The sequence below is a fragment of the Sitophilus oryzae genome, unplaced genomic scaffold (genome assembly GCF_002938485.1).
Source record: "Sitophilus oryzae breed Bouriz unplaced genomic scaffold, Soryzae_2.0 scaffold_494_pilon_pilon, whole genome shotgun sequence".
Lineage (NCBI taxonomy): Eukaryota > Metazoa > Arthropoda > Insecta > Coleoptera > Curculionidae > Sitophilus > Sitophilus oryzae.
Window position 1 is genome coordinate 3,961,523 of NW_022147078.1, and position 21,148 is coordinate 3,982,670.

Below are 21,148 nucleotides of genomic sequence, written 5' to 3' on the forward strand. Positions count from 1 at the left end.
ACTAAAGAGGATATGAGAAATTGCTGGAAATTATTTTCAAGTTTGTAGAACGACCGCTAGGGGGCGCAACTGCAACAAAAAATAAGAAAATGGAGTTTTTACACAATTTTACCTAGATAAGGTGTACTATAAGTAATAGCTTCATAATCTTCAGTAAATTTTGAATATTTTTTGTAAGAGCTATTTTCCTCTATCTACCAAAATAAAGTGGTGGGGGAAGGTTAGATCTATTTTTATTGAAATGGACTGGATGATCAGGTGGCAGCAGGACTCAGAGCGTTTCTTACGCTGCTGCTATAAACAATAGCTTTTGAACGCACAAATTATTGCGTTAAATAATTTGATCGTGATCAGGGCCGTATCTAGACCATAATTTCGGGGTGGGGGGTTCAAAAGCTGCTAGGAAAAAGCATAATAAAAAAAAAAATCGCTTTGGGCTACACTCAAATCTTAATTGAAAATCTATAAACTGGCTAAATATTTTTGAATATTATTTTAAATTTTTTGTTCTTTGACATTGTAAACATTTATAAATGTTTATTTTAACAATAAGACTGACAATATTATTTATATAATGTTTTGTATTATCTTTTGTTTGTTTGTTTGTGTACCTTGTTTTTTTTCTACTTTGTTTGTTAGTTTACCTTGGTCTACAAATTGAAAAATTTTTTGACAATAAAGGCATTTATTTATTTATTTATTTAGTTGTTAGTTTTGAGTCAATATTTTTTAGTTCTCTTTCATATCGATTGCTGATTGAATTGGAGGCAGAAATGGCTCAAAACGAAATAAGTAAATTACCAACAGATATTCAGGCGTTTGTCGCACGCCATATCCGAAAACTACTCCCATTTAAATCCCGAATAACTTATGAAAAGGAATACAAAAAATTTCAAAAATAGAAGCAATTAAAAATCGTGCGAGAAGTAATAAAGTTTTTAACCTATCCTCGCTGTTAAAGTATCATTTAATCTACCCTTGCGGTTGAAGTACTATTTTATGTACTATTTTTGATAGATATAAGGCAATTTTAACAGTCGCTTTAAAAAAACATTTTTTTTTAAACTCATAGATGTGTTTCTGGGGTCTAAAATATATTACCCCTAAAAATATTTGCACTTATTTAAGACACTCTATATTAATAAGTAATTAATAATAATTAATTGCTTTATAATTAATCTATATTAATAAGGATAAGTAATTTGCTCCACTTTTTATTGAGGTGTCTCACTGTCCTTTTGAAAAAAGCTTACAATATTTCCAATATTCAGTCTCACGCGCCATAAATTTATTTAAACAAATAAATTAGTAATTTTTAAAGTGGTTAAAAAAGTTCGTGACCTGTACCTATGTATCTGGTAAATGTAAATTAAGTCATTAAAATACCATCCTTCATTTATAACAATAAAAACTGTTAGTGAAAATATATCCTTGAGATATCAATTCTAATCAATTTCAGAGAACAATCGCAAATGGGTTTTGTAATCAATATAGGTGATATTCTAGGTCTGTTCTCAATTTAATTTTTTTACAAACTTGTATGAAATTTTGCTTACTAGACTACAGGTAGCCATCTCTATTCGCTAATTTTCTCTGTTTATTTTGCTCTACCAATAGATAGAACTTATGATATCTTTTATTTCGTTAAAATAATTTTCTCACATTTAAGACGTAGTGAATTAATGTATTTTACTTATGGTACTTTACATAGAAATGGCCATTTATGGCCTTACATAGAAACTCTGGCTAATATACAGGGTGGCGCACCTCATTCGCCTCGGTTGATTATAGGAAAACGGAAAGATGTAGAAACAAAATATTTTATGGGTATATGCGGGGAGGTAATGTGCACAATTTAAAATTATTTTGAAATATACAGGGCGTCTCAGAAGTAAGATCCATACCAAAGTTATATTTTTTCTTATGGAACACCCGGTATTTTATTTCATTTTTGGATTCTTAGGCCCAAAAAAGGCATTTATTATAAGGGTTAAATATGTTTAAAATCATTAGTTTTTGTGATATTTAAAGATATTTAAATATGCATGCTACAAGAAAATTGATTATCAACACCCTGTATATTACTTTTCAGAATTAATTTTTGTGCTGAGTTTAAAGATAAAGAAATAAACTTTACTGAAAAATGTTATTGTTGCCTTAAATTTATACAGGGGTACCAAAAATTAGTGATCTACTTTAAGGATTTATTTTACATAAAAACTTTGTTATTTCAAATGCAACACCCTGTATTTTTTTAAGTAAATCGAACCAGATTCAAATGCTCTTTCAAACTATAATAGGGTTTCCTATACCTATCTATCTCAGATTTTGAATAAAAAGCGATTTTTAAATAAAATGTCAATCAAGATGCCTGGTATCGCCATGGCAATTTTCTAGTGACAGTTAGTAACTATTTTCAAAATCGACATTAGTGTATGGACATTATTATTTAAACAGTTTACTAAAATTTACCAACAATAGTTTAATAAGTAAGTATTCTTTATTTTATGAAGAAAAATAAAGCCATATCTGTTGGTGGAACGAATGGATATGTTACTAGTGATTTTATTTTGTGAGAAAAAATATTTCTTGGCCTCAAGAGCAAGAGCTAATGCTCAAAGATATCCAAATAGGAATCATCCTGATAAGCGTTCCTTTGAAAAACTACTTGTCCTATTTCCTATTTCGTAGAATTGGTAGTATAGTTTATAAAAAACCTATTAGGCAGAAACCTGTCGTTGGAAGTGAAGAAATTGAATTTGCCGTAATTGGCTCTTTTATAAAAAATTCATATATCTAAGTTATCGTAAAATAAAACAAAGAACTACTTCTTCGTTTTTCTTGATAGAATAATAAATACATATTAATAAGTATTATTTATTAAAGTATTCTAGGTCAATTAAATAAAAGTAAACTGGTATAGATTTAAATAAAGTCTACAGCAGTTAAAAGACCATACCATAACTTGGTATACTGATGCTTCCAAAACCAATACGGGAACAGGGATCGGAGTGTTTGGAAGCACTTTGGAAGCACAGTAAAGGAGCGAACACTCCACTAACTGGACCAGAACCGTTCTGCTTTCCAAGTGGTAACCAACTCAAGGCGGAACTCAAGAACTTGGAAGATTTCATCCGCAACCTGGAATGGAAATCTTGCAACGGTCTAAGACACTCGAAGAAGTTTCTGAGGGCTTATGATCAAGAAAAATCACAGATCTTCCTGGGTTTAAGTAAGAACAATCTTCGGATTGTCACGGGGTTTTTAACAGGACACTGTCTCCTCAATGAACACCTCAGTAGATTGAAACTAAGAAGAAACGGCGAATGCAGATTCTGTGGGGAAGATGGGGAAACACCAGTACACCTCATCACTGAGTGCGCCGCGACGACAACCATTCGTGCCATGAATTTTGGTACGACTGATATTGGAGATGGAGAACTACCCTCTATAAAACCGTCCCAGATACTGGCTTTGTCAAAGCCCTGGGACTGTATGATGAGTTATGACTCAAGAAAGGGGGACACAATGGATCTGTAAGGTCGCAGTGATTAACCCCCCTCCCACTCATTCTAAATTCTAAATTCTAAAATAAAGTCTATAAACTAATGTCGATTTTGAAAATAGTTACTAACTGTCACTAGCAAATTGTCATCGCGACACCAGCTATCTTGATTGGCATTTTATTGAAAAATCGCTTTTTATTCAAAATCTGAGCTAGATAGGTAAAGGAAACCCTAATATAGTTTGAAAGAGCATTTGAATCTGCTTCGATTTATTTAAAAAAATACAGGGTGTTGCATTTAAAATAACAAAGTTTTTTATGTAAAATAAATCCTTAAAATAGATCACTAATTTTTGGTACCCCTGTATAAATTTAAGGAAGCAATAACATTTTTCAGTAAAGTTTATTTCTTTGCCTTTAAACTCAGGATAAGAATTAATTATGAAAAGTAATGTACAGGGTCTTAATAATCAATTCTCTTGTAGCATGCATATTTAAATATCTCAAAAACCAATGATTTTAAATATATTTAACCCTTATAATAAATGTCTTTTTTTGGGCCCAAGAATCCAAAAATGAAATAAAATACCGGGTGTTCCATAAGAAAAAATGTAACTTTGGTATGGATCTTAGTTCTGAAACACCCCGTATATTTCAAAATAATTTTAAATTATGCACATTGTCTCCCCACATATACCCATAAAATATTTTGTTTCTACATCTTTCCGTTTTCGTATAATCAACCGAGGCGAATGAGGTGCGCCACCCTGTATACAAAGAAGCCAAAGCTTGTAATGATATATGTAGAATGTAGAATGAGTAAGAGGGGGTTAATCACTGCTCCCTTAAAGATCTATTGTGCCCCCCTTCCTTGAGTCATCACACAATCTATACCCCATCATAACTCTGTTGTAGAGGGGACAGGGTATTTCCCATCCTCCTCTGACAACAGTTCTTCCTCCGAGGGTACACACCCTTCCACGGTTGGAGTTTGGCCCTCCGTGCCGCCCTTCACAGTCGAGGAGCTTGCCTCCGGCTGAGGAACCCGTGAGGTGGAGGCTGGAGGATCTGTCTCCATGTCCCTCTTTCTCTATTGCATCCTTGGATTTGCGGTCTATTCCTCTTGTGAGGACCTGACCATGACCCTCCTCCCTCGAGTTGATGACTCGCCAACTCGATGTCCTTACATTGAAGTTCTGACCTTGGATAAGGCTCAGCAGGTAGGTGGTGTCTTTCCCCTTGCTTCTCGGCAGAAAGACCGTTATGGCCGCCCCTTTAGGGATGTTTCTCCCTTCACTGCAACCAGTTCCAGCCCCCTAATTTTTAAGCTAAGGTGCGATTTCCACCAACCAATTCGCCGATTCTTGAGATACACTGTGATCTATGAGCCCACCAGAAAGTGTATCCCCGCAAAACGCAGCTGGCGCATCAAAAAAAAGCCTGGCCCATCCGCCACGACATCAGGAAAAAAATACTTTTTATTTTTTGTTTAATTAAATGAAAAACAAAAAATCCGGCGACGACAGTTTTTAGAAGAGCCAATAGCTATCTTTTAGCAAAAAAAAGCAACTCTCTAGAGCAAGTCGTTACTTCAGTAGAGACGACACAGATAAACATTAGCATTTTATATATGTAGATACCTATCCCAGTTCTCTTTAAAACAATGTTAAATTAAGTTTAATCATTCTTCAAGGAACTAGCAAGTTAATATCCTTTTATTAATTACTCTTTGCAAGATTAAATATAACAAAAAATCTTATAAACTTATACCCAGCCCCATTTATTTTCTAATATTATTCTTTTCACTAATTAATTCTAAATATTTCAATATTGTGATAAGTTTTACATTATCTTTTTAAACACATTTAGTTGTCTAAAACTGGTACAAAATGACCTATTTCATTATTTAGCTATTACATTTTACTGTTTTTACTTTGTTGTTTTACCGTCGAATAACAATAAAAGTTCATACCAATAAAAATTAAATTCTGTACTTTTTATTACACATGCCGGTAGTATAAATGTACCGAAGTCTACATTTAATCATAGTTTATAGTTTCCATTAACCTAATCGACCGTCTAAGAAAAACCGACTAAATTTCCTTTTTCCATTCCTAAAAATTAGCAGCTTATTGGTAAAGCGAATAAATTTTAAATTTAACTTTATTAGTATATCTGTCTGTCCAACGACAAAATCCTCGGCAGTGATAGATGTGTGTCGTTTTAATTTCAATGTAGTATCTTTTATTTATAGAAAGGTACGCATTGCATGAAATTAATATATTTAGTGCTTATTTCAAAACATTATAAAAAAAACTGTATAAAATTGCGATAGTAACATAGCTAAAAAAGTAGATCAAAAATCAACTTTTTTAGTGAAAAAATTGGGCTGGCTAAAAACAATACCGGGTGCGTCTCAAAGTGGCTCACCTCTAGAACTTTTTAATTTTTTTAGATAACAAAACGAGATTTGGTATGTTAGTATATGACATAAATTGGGATTTATTGACGTATTCAATTATTTTTGATTACTTCCTGTTTCACCGGAAATTACTACAACTTTTGATTTTTAAATGACACCCTAGGCATTTTTTTACTTCAATCGATAGAAAATTACACTTTGGACGCATATATTTATTTGAAATTTTAACATGCGGTTCATAACGATAATTTGACTCGAAATAACAGTGGTACTAAATTGTTCGTAAAAAATACCTTTGTTCCATTTGAAAAAAATCAGATATAATTAAAAATGCGATTTGGGTATCTTTTAACCGGCAAGGGCAAGAAAAAAAAAACATTAGACTATCACATCTATTTTTCAAAGCTTCTTGATTAAAAATTAGTGTTTTTAGCACAGTCATGGTACTCTAGATTGAAATTTAAAATACGATTTGTTTTTAAGCGAAAATGTCAAAAGTTGACATATGATATAGGTAGTAAAGTAAAAATATCTAAAGTTATAGTCAAGTCATTTCCGGTGAAACAAGAAGTGACCAAAAACAATTGAATACGTCAATCAATCCTAATTTATGTCATATACTAACACGCAAAATCTCGTTTTTTTACAGGGTGTCTCAGAACTAAGATCCATACCAAAGTTATATTTTTTCTTATGGACCACCCGGTATTTTATTTCATTTTTGGATTCTTAGGCATAAAATAAGGCATTTATTATAAGGGTTTAATATGTTTAAATGCTTTGGTTTTTAAGCTATTTAAATATATTTAAATGTGCATGCTGTAATAAAAGATTTTGTCAACACCCTGTATATTACTTTTCAGAGTTAATTCTTGTGCTGACTTTGAAGCTAGAGAAATAAACTTTACTAATTTTTTTTATTGCTTTCTTAAGTGTATACAGGGGTATCAAAAATTGCTAGTCTATTCTGAATGTTTATTTTGCATAAAAACACTTTGTTATTTCAAATGCAACACCCTGTATTTTTTAAAACTAATCGAAGCAGATTTAGATGCTCTTTCAGACTATATTAAGGTTTCCTATACCTATCTGGCTCAGATTTTGAATAAAAAGCGATTTTTCAATAAAATTGCAATCAAGATAGCTGGTGTTGCCATGGCAATTTGATAGTGACAGTTGGTAGCCATTTTGAAAATCGACATTACTGTATGGACTTTATTTAAATTTATAACAGTTTGCTTTTGTTTAATTTACCTACAATAGTTTAATAAGTAAGTATTTATTATTTAATAAAAAATAACAAAGAAATAGTTCTTTGATTTATATTACGATGACTTGTAGATATACAGGGTGTTTCAAAACAAATGCGAAAAACTTTAGGGGGTGATTCCTTGTTCAAAATAAAGGGTAGTTTGCTTTATAAAAGTTGGGTCAAAAGTCAACCATTAGGGAGATATCGCGGTACAAAGATGGCGGAAAAATAATGTTTTTATTTTTTATCTTGAAAACGAAAAGAGATGGATTAATGAAATTTTACGGAAGCATTACTGTTATGAAAACACACTTTCAGGTAATTTTTTTACTTTTTTAAAATGAGTGGAAGGGGTTGAAATAAACTACCCCTATCATTCTTGTTAACGAAATTTAAAGAAAAATCTTATCAAACACATGCAAATGCCTTAATTTGGATAGTTTAGTTTGTTTAGAAACTTTTTAACCTCTTGTGTTTTTTTGATAAAACTCACCGATTGGAAATTAAAAAATAAAATGTAAAGCATTACATGTCAGGACAAAAAACATATTTAGATTAAGAATCTAGTGATAATAACGATAATAATAATATCTAGATAATAACGTATTGCAGTAGAGTAATGTCAAATAAAATAATATTAGGAACATCCTAAAAAGTAACAGCGGCCGACTAGATTTTTTCCTAAAAAAATTACAGCAGCCCACTAGATTCTTTATCAGAAAATGTTTTTTGTCCTGACATGTAATGCTTTATATTTTATTTTTTAATTTCAAATCGGTGAGTTTTATCAAAAAAATACAAGAGATAAAAAAGTTTCTAAACAAACTAAACTATCAAATTAATTTTTTTGCATGTGTTTGATAAGATTTTTCTTTAAATTTCGTTAACAAGAATGATAGGGGTAGTTTATTTCAACCCCTTCCACTCATTTTAAAAAGTGAAAAAATTACCAGAAAGTGTGTTTTCATAACAGTAATGCTTCCATAAAATTTTATTAGTCTATCTCTTTTCGTTTTCAAGATAAAAAATAAAAACATTAGTTTTCCGCCATCTTTGTACCGCAATATCTCCCTAATGGTTGACTTTTGACCCAACGTTTATGAAGCAAACTACCCTTTATTTTGAACAAGGAATCACCCCCTGAAGTTTTTCGCATTTGTTTTGAAACACCCTGTATATTGAATTTTCTATAAAAGAACTAATTAAAGCAAATTCATTTTCTTCAATTCTAAGACAGATTTCTGCCTAATAGGTTACAAAATAAAATCATTAGTAACATATCCATTCATTCCGCCAGCAGATAGTGCTTCATTTTTCTTGATAAAATAATAAATATTTACTTATTAACCTTAATATAGGTAAATTAATTAGAAATAACCTGTTATAAATTTAGATAAAGTCCACGAACTATTAATTGAATATTGATTTTGAATATTAATTTTGTGAAAAAATGTTATAGTATATTTTTTGCTTATAATTCATCCGTTTATTGATTTGTGTAATTGAAATGGGTGATTTTTTTTACAAACCCGGGAAGGGGGTGGCACTCACCCCCAGGGTGAAAGCACACATCGATACTATGTAACTTTTGTTTCTACATACAGGGTCCGGCAATAGTGCGTCGGGCATCTGTAGCTCCTAGAATAAAAACTTGAGAATTTTGTTTAAGTGCAAACCTAAAGTATGTACCAGGATGTATTTCAGGAAAATATTTTAACTTCTATAGGTTGGCTCAAAAAAGTGTGAGTTGACCTAGATGATTTTTTTTTAAATGGAACACCCTGTATATTTTTGCATTTGTGGCTTTCTTTCCGATCACTTTACATAACCCTAAGATATGAATAAATACATTTCGATAGTTTCAGAGATATTAAAACATAAATCAAAAATATATATTTTTCAGTCCTTCTTAAAAAAATTATTAAAAATACGAGAACTGTTCTGAAATGAAAACTATATTAGGTATTTACTTTAGATATTCTGTACTTACTTTGCTATAAATATGAATATCGTAAGTTATACAGGATGTTCAAAATTCTACGCCAAACTTTCTAAAATATAAAATAATTTTTCTTATTTTTTTTAAATAGAACACCCTGTATATTATTTTTTCAATAGACGGAGAATTAAAAAATGAACATTTTTTGTATTTACAGTATTTCAAAATTTTTAACGATTTCGCAGATATTTGCGGTTTTATATTTCATATGGCATTTGCCACCAGTAAATTTTTATCAAAGCCACCTAATGATTTTTCTCTCGTATTTTACCATTGAAAGCGCCATATGAAATAATACTGCGTGTATCTGCGAAACCGTTAAGAATTTTGAAATTCTCTAAATACAAAAAATGTTCATTTTTAAACTCTCCATCTAATAAAAAAATAATATACCATTTAAAAAAACGAAGAAAAATTATTTTATATTTTAGAAAGTTTGGCGTAGAATTTTGAACGCTTGTATAATTTACATCTAAAGTAAATACCTAATGTAGTTTTGATTTCAGAACAGTTCTTGTATTTTTAATAATTTTTTTAAGAAGTGCTGAAAAATATATATTTTTGAATTACATTTTAATATCTCTGAAACTATCGAAATATATTTATTTATATCTTAGGTGAATGTAAAGTGATCTGAAAGGAATCCAAAAATGCGATAATATACAGGGTGTTCCATTTAAAAAAAAACATCCACGTCCACCCACACTTTTTTGAGCCACCCTATAGAAGTTAAAATATTTTCCTGAAATACATCCTGGTACATACTTTAGGTTTGCACTAAAACAAAATTCTCAAGTATTTTATTCTATGAGCTACAGATGCCCGACGCACTATTGCCGGACCCTGTACAGTACGTAAATCTAAATCAAAAAACTAATTGCACATTCTCATAGCCACTTTATTAGGGCTATCTGATAGTATTTTTAGATTTTCAAATTAGCTGATAATTTGTGAGATACAGAGGCCAACTTATATTTTTTAAATATGCATCTGCATTTTTTACTTTTATTACATGAAGTCATTTGTAAAAGTGAAATCAATACATCTCAACATTTACAATAAAGAGTTTAAAATACATTATTACTGTATTATTACAATATTCTGTCCGTTCTGTAGCTACGGAGTATCCGTGAGAGGGGAAACGATATTCTCTCGATGTTTTTCGTAAAAAATTAGACGACGCGTCCCATCAATAAAAATTCGACAAATTTGCAAGTAGCCAATAAAATGAGTGGGCGGAGCGATTTGCGGTGACGTACCGTCAAGTCGACGTATAAAATATATTGTTGTTTATTTAAATATTTTTTGTCCGCATTCCTTTCCTAGACACAGATCCAACAGACGTACTGTATATCTCTATTCACTGTTAAAATTTCACGTCAATCGGTGCGGGTGTCAAGAATTCGGAGGTAATACCCTATTTTTATCCTCGCTTACTGATCTGTTTATAATACCTAAGTGTCTAATTTTTTATATAGTAAAATTCAATCAAATTCTCATTTTTAGATTGTTATATTTTATGTCGGAGTACTGTAGTAGTCAAATTATTTATCAAATTTGCTTTCATTAATGATGCAAATATAGGCGTATCGACGTAAAAACCGGAAAAGTGAAGAGATTATTTTCGTTCGTTATTGTACAAAAACACTCGACATCAGACAATAAGTGGCACATTTACAAAAATAGATAAAATGGATAAACATAATTCAATGAATAATGACTAATTTATATGCATAGTTTAAGAAGCGCATTGGCTTACTCATTGAAAATAACGCCGGCTGGTTCATACTACATATTTGTTTTTTATATAAACTTAGTATTTAATAAACCTTATTGTGTAAACCACCGGAGGATTTGTGAATGGAAAATTAATAGTTTACTTTGGAAATAAATTCACCAAGATCTAAAACACGAGTAGAATTACGAGAGTTGTTCTAGCAGTTATTCAAATTAAAAATCTTAAATTGCATATTGTAAAAACATAATAAAATTAAAAAATATTATTTTTAATAGCTCTTGTTGATAATATTCCAATATTGATCTACGGGATGTCAAAAAATAGTGTATCTAACTTTATTTTACTTTAATTTTTAATTTGAAAAGAGACTAGAGAAAGTCAAATAACTTTACAAATTGCAATAAAAACATTGCTACAAGTTGCATAAAAAATCATTAAAATTGGCTCACTACCCATACAGGAGTCCCTGTAGTTTGACAACGGGGCTAGGCGTGGCCCAGTCCAGTGGCGGGAAACCAGAAATCGGCTCACCAAGATTGGTCCAAAGCTGGGTAATTCAGGCTTGACCAATCCTATGTTCACCCTATATTGGGCCACGATTGGTAAATCAAGTCTCAGTCATCTCTTTTTTTTCTTTTATAAATGGGAAACGCCTTTAGGGCCGGAGTGATCTCCCCCCCTACTCTACCCAGAGGGAGGGCCTACCCACTAAAAACCCATCTTTGCTACATAAGACTTACATGACATCGGGATAGTAGGTGATTCTCAGTTATCTCATATTCTCTAAACTATTCTAACATTCATTTCCATATATGTATATATATACATAAATCTTCCTTATTATTTTAATCGAGTCACAGTCAGTTTTTTATCACAGTTTAGTTCTTTATCACAGACAATAATATCACAGTATCACGAATTTTTGGCTTTAATCTCATCGTTTACTTTATGTTTCATTATTGTATGCAGCATTGATATAATGGCTCGGCACTTTTCTTCATCCTCACTAATGGGGATACCAACTGTGTTTTCCTCCAGCTTCCTTTGGCATATTTCTTCTGTTTCTGCCCTTATTGTTTGCCACCTAGGGCAGGGAAATATTGTATGACCCGGGCTGTCCACAGTATTACAGTAAGTGCAAGTGTCGCTGTCCCTTTTGCCGATTCTTTTTAGGTAGGTGCCAAAAACCCCGTGTCCGGTAATGGCTTGTGTCACAAAATGGTCTATATTAATTGCCTTGCAGTTTACCCAGAACCTTATATCTAAAATAAACGTTTTAGCCCATCCTTGATATTGCGACCACGCATCCTGCCATTTGTCCAGTATAATATTTCTGGCCTCAAATCTGAATTGGTCTCCATGTTTATACACTAGACTTCTTTGTTCTGTTTGGAGCTTTCTCGGTGGGATACCGGCTAGGACCAGAATGGCCTTAGTTGGAGATGTTCTATATGCCGATGTTATTCTCAGCGCTATTTTACGATTTATGGAGTCTAAGATATTTTCGTAGAGTTTGTATTTTAGGGCTCTCTCCCATATGGGAGACGCATACAGAATCGTGGAAGACACCACCGAGGCCAATGACCTCCTCTTTTCTGCCACCGGTCCCTTCAGATTGGGCATAACTCTGGATAACTGCTTTATGATTGCCTCTGTTTTTTCCTGAAGTTTTCGAATATGGGTGGTCATCCGAGCGTCTTTATCTAGCCAAACTCCCATGTATTTTACGGCCCTTGTGCTTTTAATGTTGGTATTGCACCAGCTAAATTCTACCTCCTTCATCTTCTGTCTTCCCGCCAAAATGACAATTTCAGTCTTATTGGTAGCTAACTCTATGCCCATCTCATCCAGCTTATTTTTAATAGTGTATGCTGCAGCAGTCATTCTTTCTATAAGCATGCTTTTGCTGGGGGCACTTGTCACTAGGGCTAGATCGTCTGCATATCCAATAAGACTGCACCCCGGTCCGTAGTCCTCTCTAAGCACTTGGTCATAGAAAACGTTCCACAGTGTCGGTCCAAGTATAGATCCTTGCGGGACGCCATATACCATTCTGAAACGTTCTCCATGTTCCGTAACAATGTAGCTTTTATGGAGGTATTGTTGGAGCATTCTAATTAGGTACCCACTGATTCCCTTGTTTTCAAGTTGTCTTATTATTTCTTGCCATTGGGCCGAGTTAAATGCATTTTTTATATCTAATGTCAGGAGTGTTGCGACTCCTCTGGATTTGTAACTCTTAGCGTTTATATTGTCCACTATGTTTAGGATTTTATTTAGTGCATCTATTGTGGATTTGCCCTTTCTGAATCCATATTGGTTTTCATGGATGGCACCTTTCTCTGTAAGCTCCTTTTCTAGTCTATTTTTTAAAAGGGTCTCCAACAATTTAGCTCCAGAATTTAGCAAACATATCGGTCTGTACGAATTTGATGTACTATCTTGGGTTTTCTTTTCTACTAGTACCAGTTTCGCGGTTTTCCATTCCATTGGAATATGTCCTACCCTGAGACAGAAGTTCATGACATCCATGACCGATTTACAATCGTGTCTGGCGGCAGCTTTGATAACATCAATAGGAATGCCATCACAGCTCGGAGCTTTTTCCACTTTTAGACTCTGAGTCGCCTCTATTATCTCCTCTTCTGAGAAATATGGAATTTTATCTCTCTCAATGGTAATAGTCTGCCATTGTATTATCTTTACGGTCGGGAATAGTAATCGTATCTGTTCTCTAGTTGTTTCTTCTGATATACTTTTTTTGTTTCCAGTACTCCACTTTCTGGTGACTATTTGGTATGGTCAGTCATCTCTTAATTCACCCAACTTTAGTACAACACTGGAAATCTCAGCTCCGGCCATGCTACGGCGACCCAGTTTTGAACCAGAATTGGTTAACCAAGCCTGGACCATTTTTTGGTGATTTAGACTTGGTCCCATACCAGGAAATCGAGTATTGCCCGTCTCTTAATTCACCCAGCTTTGGCCCCACACTGGGAATCTCAGCTCTGGCCATGCTACGGTGACCCAACATTGAACCAGAGTTGGTCAACCAAGCCTGGACCATTTTTTGGTGATTTAGACTTGGCTAACACTCGGAAATCCAGTCTTGCCCATTTCTTAATTCACCCAACTTTGGTACAACACTGGGAATTTCAGCTCTGGCCATGCTACGACGACCCAGCATTGAACCAGAGTTGGTCAACCAAGCCTGGGCCATTTTTTGGTGATTTAGACATGGCCCAATACAGGGAAATCGAGACTTGCCCATCTCTTAATTCACCCAACTTTGGTACAACACTGGAGATCTCAGCTCTGGCCATGCTACGGCGACCCAGCTTTGAACCAGAGTTAGTCAACTAAGCCTGGGCCATTTTTTTCTGATTTAGACTTATGTGGTCCAATACTGGGAAATCGAGTCTTAGCCATTTCTTAATTCACCCAACTTTGGACCAGCACTGGGAAACAAGACACTATGTAGTTAAGCTCATTCGTTAAACAGAAATTTACTCACAATAAATAAAAAATTGTTTAAAAAATAATTTTTATTTATATTTTATAATCATGTTTGTAAACAAATGCTTCATAGCATTGATTATATTTGAATTAACGCCAATGAGGGAGTCATTAAATCATATGATTTTAGTGGCACGATGATCGCTAGATGGCGACTTTGTTAAAAACTTTGACAAGATTTGATTAAAAACATAGACAAGTTCTGTAACGTATTTGACGTGCATTTTCTGTTTGGAGCTTGCCTATTCGGGGTAGACCACCAAAGTCGTCCTGATGATCCACTAAAATCATATGATTTAATTACTCCCTCTATTGGCGTTAACCTGACCACAAAATAAGAATCAGTTGATTCAGTTGATTCTTATTTTGTGGCTTGACAAACTTTAAACAGAAAATTCGCACATAAAGCAGGTGTACGGCTGTTAAATGCTTTTCTCAAATCTAATCTAAATATATGATTATATGAATATGAATATAATTATTTGTGTGTTAACTTTATTCGAAATGCTGGGTTCAAAAACAATTATTGTTTTTTTGCTGCTGGATCAAATTCGACATTAAACTCTCGGCGATCAAACATGGCCTGGTCTTGGCATTCAAGCCAGGCCCAGCCTTGACGATCAGTGATGGCCCAACGTCGGATTCAAAGCCTGGCCCGATGTTTTAATTCGACAACCATAATAGCACCACATAACCACAGTCGGGCCAAAACTAGTATACAAATATGGCCCAGTATTGGTGATCAAACTTGGCCTAGCTTTGGGGATCAAAATTGGCCTAATGTTGGTGATTAAGTTTGGACCAACTCTGGTAATCAAGCATGGCCCAGCCTTGGTGATTTAGCTTGGCTCAATTTGGACAACCAAGCCTGGCACGATGTTATCATTCCAGGCTATTCCCAAAGCTGGGCCCAAGACTGGTATGCATAATTGACCTAGATCTTTATACTACTGAACTAGTCCTGTACCAAGACTGGGCCGATGCACAGTGATGCAGAAGTTCCCAATAGCGGCAGAAAATCAAAATATCAGAAGATTTTTTTTTAAATTATAATTTCACTCGTATAGTTCCAAATAGTCCATATTTTCAGAATCGTGAAGATTTTTGAGTAAAAACGGCCCCATTATTAATCCCTGATAAGAAATGTTCAAGCTTATAAGATTATTAGCTGAAGCTAAAATATTTTGATTAAATTTTGATTAAATAAAATTAGCGCCCTTAACGTTGGCGATAAATTAGCTAAAAACTGATGGTACTCTGAGAAAGTACAATGTTTTTAACTGTTTTTCCTCATGATAATTCTAGTTTTAACTTCCCTGGTACCATAAAAAAAAAATCAATAAACACCTTGATGTAATTAAGAACTGCTTAATCTAAAATCACATTTTATGTAAGCTAATACAAAATGCTCTCCAAAAAAATATGATGTGGGTTACAATTATTAGCCTTTTTTCTTCATAACTACGAAGTTTCATGACCAACATTAACCCACAAATACCCTTTAGGTTGCCTAACTCTCCCGAAAACCATGATTTAGTTTCCCAAATTAAATTACGTATGACAGTATATTACTGAGTGTTTCTTGGGTGCTGTAAAATATTGTTCTTGGTTATTTTTAATTAGTTTTAGAAAGGAAACTGTAATATATTTTCTCGTATTCAATGTAATTTTCGATATACAAAGTATTCAAATTTAAAAATAATTTTTAATGTGTAATTTTAACTAGCTTTTCCCAGTTAAATCTAAGTTTTTATTCGTTTTGTGCCTATATGACATTAAATTTAATATTATTAGAAATCTGATTCATTTTGAATAATTATTGTTAATATAAACTACACAAAGTCGTGTTAATGTGTCTATGATGCGTCAATATTCAGTCAACAACTTTTATCAAGAATCTCAGGCACCTTCTAGAAACTAATTTTCTCGGATATAGTAAGAGATCACCAAGACTTATCCTGTCAAGTAAAATAGAACAGCATCCTGAGGCTCCAAAACTTATTATAGATTAAATCATTCTATTTTTTTATCCATTTACTAAATCCATATTAAATATATTATCCATCTTATCTCGAAGCTTGAGGATAATTTTTAGTTTCTTTTTCTTGCGTATTAAATTCTTGTAACACAGTTCTAATTATAATCTAACTATAATATTTTTACCACAGGTAATTACAGATATTTCTAAATTATAGAACTAAAATATAACTAAAATTAAATGGTTGTAAGTGAACAACTGCTTACATCTAATGCGAAAAGAGCGCTCAGTCTTTTAGATGTTTTGGTATTACTTTCATTAATAGCTAACTAGATAAAATATATAGATCTATTTAGTTTTTTTTTCATGGAAATGAATGTAAATATCTTTTTAAATTGAATTTAACTAATACTTATTGGTAACTAGGTCAGAAAAAAAGGATTAATTATATTAACACGAAATGCTAATTCTATTGTAAGGGGCTGAAAATAAAACCCTGTATATTTATTTATGTGTTTACACAAACTTGTTTTGAGTGTTTAAACTTTACAAAGAATAGAGTATTAAATTAATGTGCTATTAAAGACAAAATAATATAATTAAATTTTTACAACCCATTTTTTATTTTTTACAGCCAATTTAAGTACACTCTGTATACATAATTCAAATTTCTGAATTCGAAACATCACGTATATACTTAGGGAACCACATTTAACAAAAATAATTTAAAAAAATGTAGTAAGTTGAGAAATTATTTTTTGCCACTTTTCGCGTTTTCGGCATCACTGTGCGATGGTTTGATCCAGTATGAGTAGATCAAAATACGTTTAGTTTGTTCTGTGTGATGAGTAAAACAATCATAATATTTATTTATTTTTGGATATTTTAAGGTCCATACATATAAAAATGTAGTGTTTATGAAAATTTATATTTTAGAACGATTGAGTCATCCGATCATATTTTAGAATATGGATTTTTAAAACATACTTTTTTGGTGTAAATTGATTGATGAATAGCTCGTCTGTTTCAATTAAATGTTCCCTTGCACTAAATAACAGAGACAGGTAAAAATATAGTAAATATGCGTATACATATAATACCACCGGGATATTACTAATAGATATTAATTATACTACATATTCGTATACTGGGTGCGTCTCAGAAGTGACGAGATTTGGTATGTTAATTTGGAAATGACTACAACTTTTGATTTTTAAATGATACCTTGGGTATTTTTTTTACTTTATTCGATATTTTTCCAAGGCTCCTTGATTAAAAATTAGTGTTTTTAACACAGCCATGGCACTCTAGATTAAAATTTAAAATACAATTTGTTTTTGAGCCAAATATGTCAAAAGTTGACATATGATATGTCGTTTGATTTAGAGTGTCATTTTCTATGGAATAAAGTAAAAAAATACCGAGGGTACCATTTAAGAATCAAAAGTTGTAGTCATTTCCGGTGAAACAGAAAGTGACCGAAAACAATTGAATACGGCAATCAATCCTGATTTATGTCATATACTAACATACCAAATCTTGCTTTTTTATCTGAAGAATTTAAAAATTATAGGGATGAGCCACTTTTGAGACGCACTCGGTATACCATGTTAACAATAATAATGAGTATTTGACAGTAGACGTTATAGGGGGCGCTATTTTACAGCTCGTTTTATATGTCTTTGATAATTTTGCTGTATTTGAAATGAACTAAATTTAAATACATTTCTATTTATTTTAGCAACATTTTGTAATAGAACCAAAAATAAACCATCCTGCCGAACCACCAACACATGGATGTAAATACCACGTTGACTTGTTCACAGCTGCCGATGAAGACAATAATGAGTGTTACAAACAAGCTTTAAGTTACGAAATACCAGGTAACAACAATCTTTCTTTTTTATTTCTGTATTTCTTTTTAATTTATTTGACTTTTTTGCCATTTTTTCATTATTTGTTATCTTTTTTTCCTTCTTTTCTTTTTTATTAACTTTTTTTTACACAACATAAATGTATAGACATTAATCGTTCTCATTGGAATTGGATTTATAGAGGTACCAATAAAAATGTTATTCTAAATACAAAAGTTTATATTTTGCATAATAAAGATAAATGTATACAGGGGGCATCTGTAGCTCCTAGAATAAAAAAAAATTGTTTAAGTGCAAATCTAAAGTATGTTCTAGGATGTATATCAGGAAAATAATTTAACTTCTATAGAGTGGCTCAAAAAAGTGTGATTGGATGGGGAGGATTTTTTTTAAATGGAACATCTTGTATATTATTGCATTTTTGGCTTATTTTCAGATCACTTTACATAATCCTAAGATATGAGTAAATAGATTTTGATAGGTGCAGAGATATTAAAATAAATAAATAAAAAGAATCTATTTTTCAGCCTTTCATAAAAAAAATATTAAAAATACAAGAACTCTCCTGAAATCAAAACTATATTAAGTATTTAATTTTGATGGTTTGTACTTACTTTGCTGTATATATGGTAATCGTAAATCACACGGGATGTTCAAAATTTTACGCCAAACTTTCTAAAATATAAAATAATTTTTCTTCGTTTTTTTTTAAATGGAACACCCTGTATATTATTTTTTCAATAGATGGAGAATTAAAGAATGAACATTTTTTGTATTTATAGTGTTTCAAAATTTTTAACGGTTTTGCAGATATTCGTCGTTTTATATCTTCAATGTCATTTTCCATAGTAAATTTTTACCAAAGCCACTCAATGATTTTTCTCTCGTATTTTACCGTTGAGAGAGTCATTATGAAATAATACTGGCGTGTATCTGCGAAACCACTAAAAATTTTAAAATACTTTAAATACAAAAAATGTTAATTTTTTAATTCTCCATCTAATAAAAAAACAATATACGGGGTGTTACATTTAAAAAAAATAATGCAATATTAGTTTATATTTTAGAAAGTTTGGCGTAGAATTTTGAACATCCTGTATGATTAAATATTACGATATTTATAGGAAAGTAAGTATAGGCTATCTAAATTAAATATCTAATATAGTTTTGATTTCAGGACCTTTCTTGTATTTGTAATATTTTGTTTAATGAAGGTTGAAAAATAAATTTTTTTTATTTATTTATTAATATCTCTGAAACTATCGAAATATATTTATTTATGTCTTAGGATTACGTAAAGTGATCTGAAAGGAAGCCAAAAATGCAATAATATACAGGGTGTACCGTTTAAAAAAAATTATCCCGATCCACTCAAACTTTCTTGAGCCACCCTATAGAAGTTAAAATATTTTCCTGAAATACATCCTTGTACATACTTTAGGTTTACACTTAAACAAAATTCTCGAGTTTTTTACTCATACAGATATCCGACGCACTATTGCCAGACCCTGTAGAACTTATAGAATGTAAAATTAAATTTAATGAATGTGAGCAAAATGCTTCATCGTGACAACTCATGTGATTTTAAATCTATAGCGACTAATGCCGGGTGAAAAGATTTAATTTTAGAGTTTCGATATAACTTTTGATAGTGGCGAATCTGTAAATTTAATTAATTTTTAATTTTTTTACAGACTGTGTGGATTCGGTATGCAAATGTGGAGTTGCAATATCACCATTTCAACCTAAGAACATCACACAATTAAAAGATAATATGTACAAAATCGAGTTTGAGAAAACAGAACGAGTCATAGATATAAGATTGGAAGATATATTCGATCGCATTCGATAGTAAGTATTAAATTATTTGCTATATTTGTAATTGAATATGATTTATGTTATCGACGATTTTATCTTGTATATAGACCAAATAGAAAGCGTCCTTTGTTTAAATGCTTAAGAATTTGAAATCAAATACTTTACTCATTTTTATAGAATTCAACCTAAATATCCTAAGAGATATAAGTAAATATAGAGTTAGAGTTTCACAGGAGAGATTATAACAGGTTATAAGTCCAGAGATTGATTTTATCATGTTCAATTAAAGCAACAATAGCGGATACCTAGACTCCCAACTCCCAACAAACAATAATAATAGGCTGTACTTAAACTGCCGTTAAACGGTAGCTTACTAAAATGCCGTTAATAGGTATGACGTCGTTGATGTGACGCACTTGACGGCTTTATGAAATATAGGAATTTTACAAGGACTAACCAACGCTATCCACCCCACCAAATAACCAACGCAACTAACCTCGACACTGATAAAAAAATTAAAAAACAAATATAAATTAGTAAAAACCAACCAACCCCACCAAGTAACCAACTAACCAATGAATTAACACCCTCCAAATAACCACGCTAACCAACCCGCCAAACAACTAAACCAATCCAACCAAAAAGAGTGAAACCAATGCCATAAGATCACGCTATAAGCAAAAAAATATATAAAAAAGGCTTGGTCAGCGTGAGATTTGAACCCCGGACCATTCGCTTACCAACCGATAGCCTCAGCCATGGAGCCATAGGTGCTCTTGCAATATGCTTATGGCTAGGCATTACTTTCCGCCGACATGAACGACGTCACAATATCTATTAACGGCATTTTAGCAGGCTACCGTTTAACGGGTGTTTAAGTACATGGATAATAATATGGGTTTTTAATAACAGTTACATTCGAAAAAAGAAACTTTGAAATAAAAACAATTTTTAAATTACAATAAAAGCTACCTAAATGGGATTTTACCCGGTATAGCCTAGTATGTAGTTAAATTAACTATTGTACTTTAAACTAAATTAAAACT

At 32.1% G+C, this 21,148-nt stretch overlaps 1 protein-coding gene across 1 annotated transcript in view; it reads left to right on the top strand.

Moving 5' to 3' along the window:
• The first annotated feature begins 14,153 nt into the window (after positions 1 to 14,153).
• LOC115886678 overlaps positions 14,154 to 21,148 on the top strand; it is a 107,217-nt gene continuing 100,222 nt past the window's right edge. The window contains exons 1-4 of the mRNA XM_030905932.1: positions 14,154 to 14,266; positions 16,662 to 16,716; positions 18,152 to 18,293; positions 19,979 to 20,135. Coding sequence (XP_030761792.1) covers positions 14,154 to 14,266; positions 16,662 to 16,716; positions 18,152 to 18,293; positions 19,979 to 20,135 — 467 coding nt within the window. The remainder of the gene's footprint in view (positions 14,267 to 16,661; positions 16,717 to 18,151; positions 18,294 to 19,978; positions 20,136 to 21,148) is intronic.